The 2,668-nt window shown below is 45.1% G+C and overlaps 1 protein-coding gene across 1 annotated transcript in view; it reads right to left on the bottom strand.

Annotated features, from left to right (window-relative positions):
* LOC127751478 (uncharacterized) overlaps nucleotides 1-1,812 on the bottom strand; it is a 6,258-nt gene extending 4,446 nt beyond the window's left edge. Inside the window, exon 1 of the mRNA XM_052275116.1 lies at nucleotides 1,062-1,812. Within this exon, the coding sequence (XP_052131076.1) occupies nucleotides 1,096-1,641 (546 nt within the window). The 5' untranslated portion in view covers nucleotides 1,642-1,812 and the 3' untranslated portion in view covers nucleotides 1,062-1,095. The remainder of the gene's footprint in view (nucleotides 1-1,061) is intronic.
* Nucleotides 1,813-2,668: the final 856 nt, after the last annotated feature.

Genomic DNA, 2,668 nt, shown 5'->3' with positions numbered 1-2,668 from the left:
TAGGCACTACTTGTCGTTACATAAAAATTGAGAAACAGCATAATCAAGATATGAAAGGAAGGCAGATTACGGGTATTACGTATGAAACAGGAAATCACATAACTTGAAGCGGTTCAGTTCAGATTTCGTCACTATCAGTTTCTTGAAGAAGATAATATATTTCTTCAATACTTTTAGAAATGAGCTGTTGGTGGTCACTCAATTCTTCTGGGGTAGCATCACACTCAATAAAAACCTTCTCAATGTTTCCTTGGAGTTTGATGTCAAATTAACATTAGGTTTGCCTTTTCAATGTTAAATTGACATCAAAAAACCGTTTTACATTTTTTGAAAAACTGGTATTGTTTTTGAAAATTGTCAAATAAGTTTGTGGCGAGAAGCTTCATTACTGACAGCGTCACGTTCGCCCTTTTTCCAAAAACTACCTTTTGACATTTAAAATGTCTATGTTGAGTTGATAAAAAGTACGCCTGACGTTAAAATATGTTTATTTGATAACAAGAATGTGCGGATGTATAATAGTAGTATGAATACCCCTCTGTCACCCCCCGCCATTTTGATTCCCCAATGTCACCTCCCCAATGTCACTTCCCCTTTTTTTAGGGGGGTGTCTTTTTGGCGACTAACCTAATCTATTTTTTTGAAAAGGATGCTTTTTTTGTGTTTTTTTTGTGAGGAATCTTTTTTTTTTGGTGTGTAACCTAACCTATTTTTTTTTGTGAGGGTATCTTTTTGGCGACAAACCTAACCTAACCTATTTTTTTAAAAAGAAGAAGAAGAAGAAGGATTTTTTTTTGTGTGTATATTTTTTTTTTTGTGAGAGTATCTATTGGGTGGGTAACCCAAACCTAAATTAAGTCCACGTATACCCTTCTCTGTGGCTCATGGCCCCAATGTCACCCCAATGAATGAATGGCTTAAGATCTGGTCCCGTCCCACCGGCTCATGGGTTCAAATCCACTCTTGTCATTGGTTTTTGTGTGTGTGCGCGCGCACAGCAGTGTCCCCTTGTGCCCCAATGTCACCCAATGTCTTTAAAGGAAATTGGGTTCAAATCCCACTTTTTTTTATTAATGTATTTTTCTTGATTACTTATTAAAGAAGTTGGTGTTCAAACCATACGCCAATGCGTTGAGCGTTTTGTTCAGCACAGCTAAGTGATGAGTGCATGCTTTTACTGTTAAGATCAGAGAATGGCAGTTTAGGTAGGGTATCCAGGCGTGGACATCCCAGTACACCAATGTCTGTGATACGTGCATGGGACACTATATTCTGTAGGATTGCCCTCTTCTCATCTCCTTCGACATACAGATCGGCATAGATACTTGTCACCATTTTAATGTAGTCGTGACACTCTGAGTATGGCAGTGTGCCCTGTTCCCACGTGATGCCGTGAATGCGCTTCGTAATGTAGTCATTTTGTTTGCGCTGTTTGGGTGGGAGCCAGTCGGCTGGATAAGGCGGAGCAAATATCTCCGTGTAGCTTTTATTAAAGTAGGGGTCATAGATGCTAAATTCTTTAATGACATACTGCCCACTTGCCTCCCTAAGCATTTGCATGTCACAGAAAGCATAGGACATCTTGGAGTGAACTGGAAGAAGCCGAGGGAGAGGCACAGGGTAACGGTCGGGGTTAAACATGATGTGAACAGGACGAAGCGAACAGTAGTAATGACTGCATGCGGTGGTCGTCCTTGATTTATACCAGCGTTCGGCCGCTCGCGCGCCACCTATCGGTAAATATCAGCCACTCAAGTTTCAAACACGTTACAACACGACTGGTGCTAGGCTCGCTCACCGCGCGCCTGCTGAGCAACTGTCCCGCCACCCAGTGCTGAGCCGCTACTGCAGCATACTGAAGTTGCTGAGGTTGGGCAGCGCCGGCACCACCGGCATGGCCTTGGCCGCGTCAGGCAGCTGGCGTGGTGCTGTGTGGGGGGATAGCAGCGCTAGCACACCCATCACACGCAGCGCGAGCACACGCAGCGCGGGCAGCGCGGGCAGCGCGGGCAGCGCCGGCAGAGCCTTGAGCCGCGTTTTCGAGCTCGGCCTCGCCCTGGCCACCATAGGGCCGCCCCGGTCTGCGGAGCGGGAGCGAGTTAAGAGCGCCACCGTAGCAAGAGGGATGCGGGGGGTGAAGGAAGGGTTCGGTGGGGAGGGGGTGTGTGCCGGCATGTTGAAGCCTGCCTCAGCGCCTCGCATTTGTCCAGCGTCCACCTTCGAACAAGGTCGTATGTAACGTTGATTGATAGAAGAAAAAAAAATTCAAAAGATGTCTGATGAAGAGTTCATAGATGTTGAGGAGGTGTCGGGGGATACAATTGATCTGAATTGCTCGTCTAACTTGGGATTGGTAAGTAGAGTGCCTTTTTAAAAAATACAGTCGGATGTGAAATGATAGCGAATGAAATTTCACGGTTGCACCATAATGCTTGCCACGCCATTATTTTTCAAAAGAAAAAAAAAATGCCGTGGCAAGACATTCGTTTTTTCAGTTAATCCTGTGCCAATGAGGCAAAATTCGGTCGTTTTCTCATGATCTCGCGTTGCGAGCCTATGTATGGGTGAGTCCCACGTGCGGTACGGTTTTGGTTTTCTAGTTGTTGTTTTTTATTATTTAACACAATATGTACGCCTAGAGCCTCTTGCGCATGTCCTGTTATTTCTT

The sequence above is a fragment of the Frankliniella occidentalis genome, unplaced genomic scaffold, assembly GCF_000697945.3.
Source record: "Frankliniella occidentalis isolate FOCC.00 unplaced genomic scaffold, Focc_3.1 Scaffold510, whole genome shotgun sequence".
Lineage (NCBI taxonomy): Eukaryota > Metazoa > Arthropoda > Insecta > Thysanoptera > Thripidae > Frankliniella > Frankliniella occidentalis.
The sequence above is the reverse complement of the archived record's forward strand: the minus strand, read 5'-3'. Positions and strand labels throughout refer to the sequence as shown.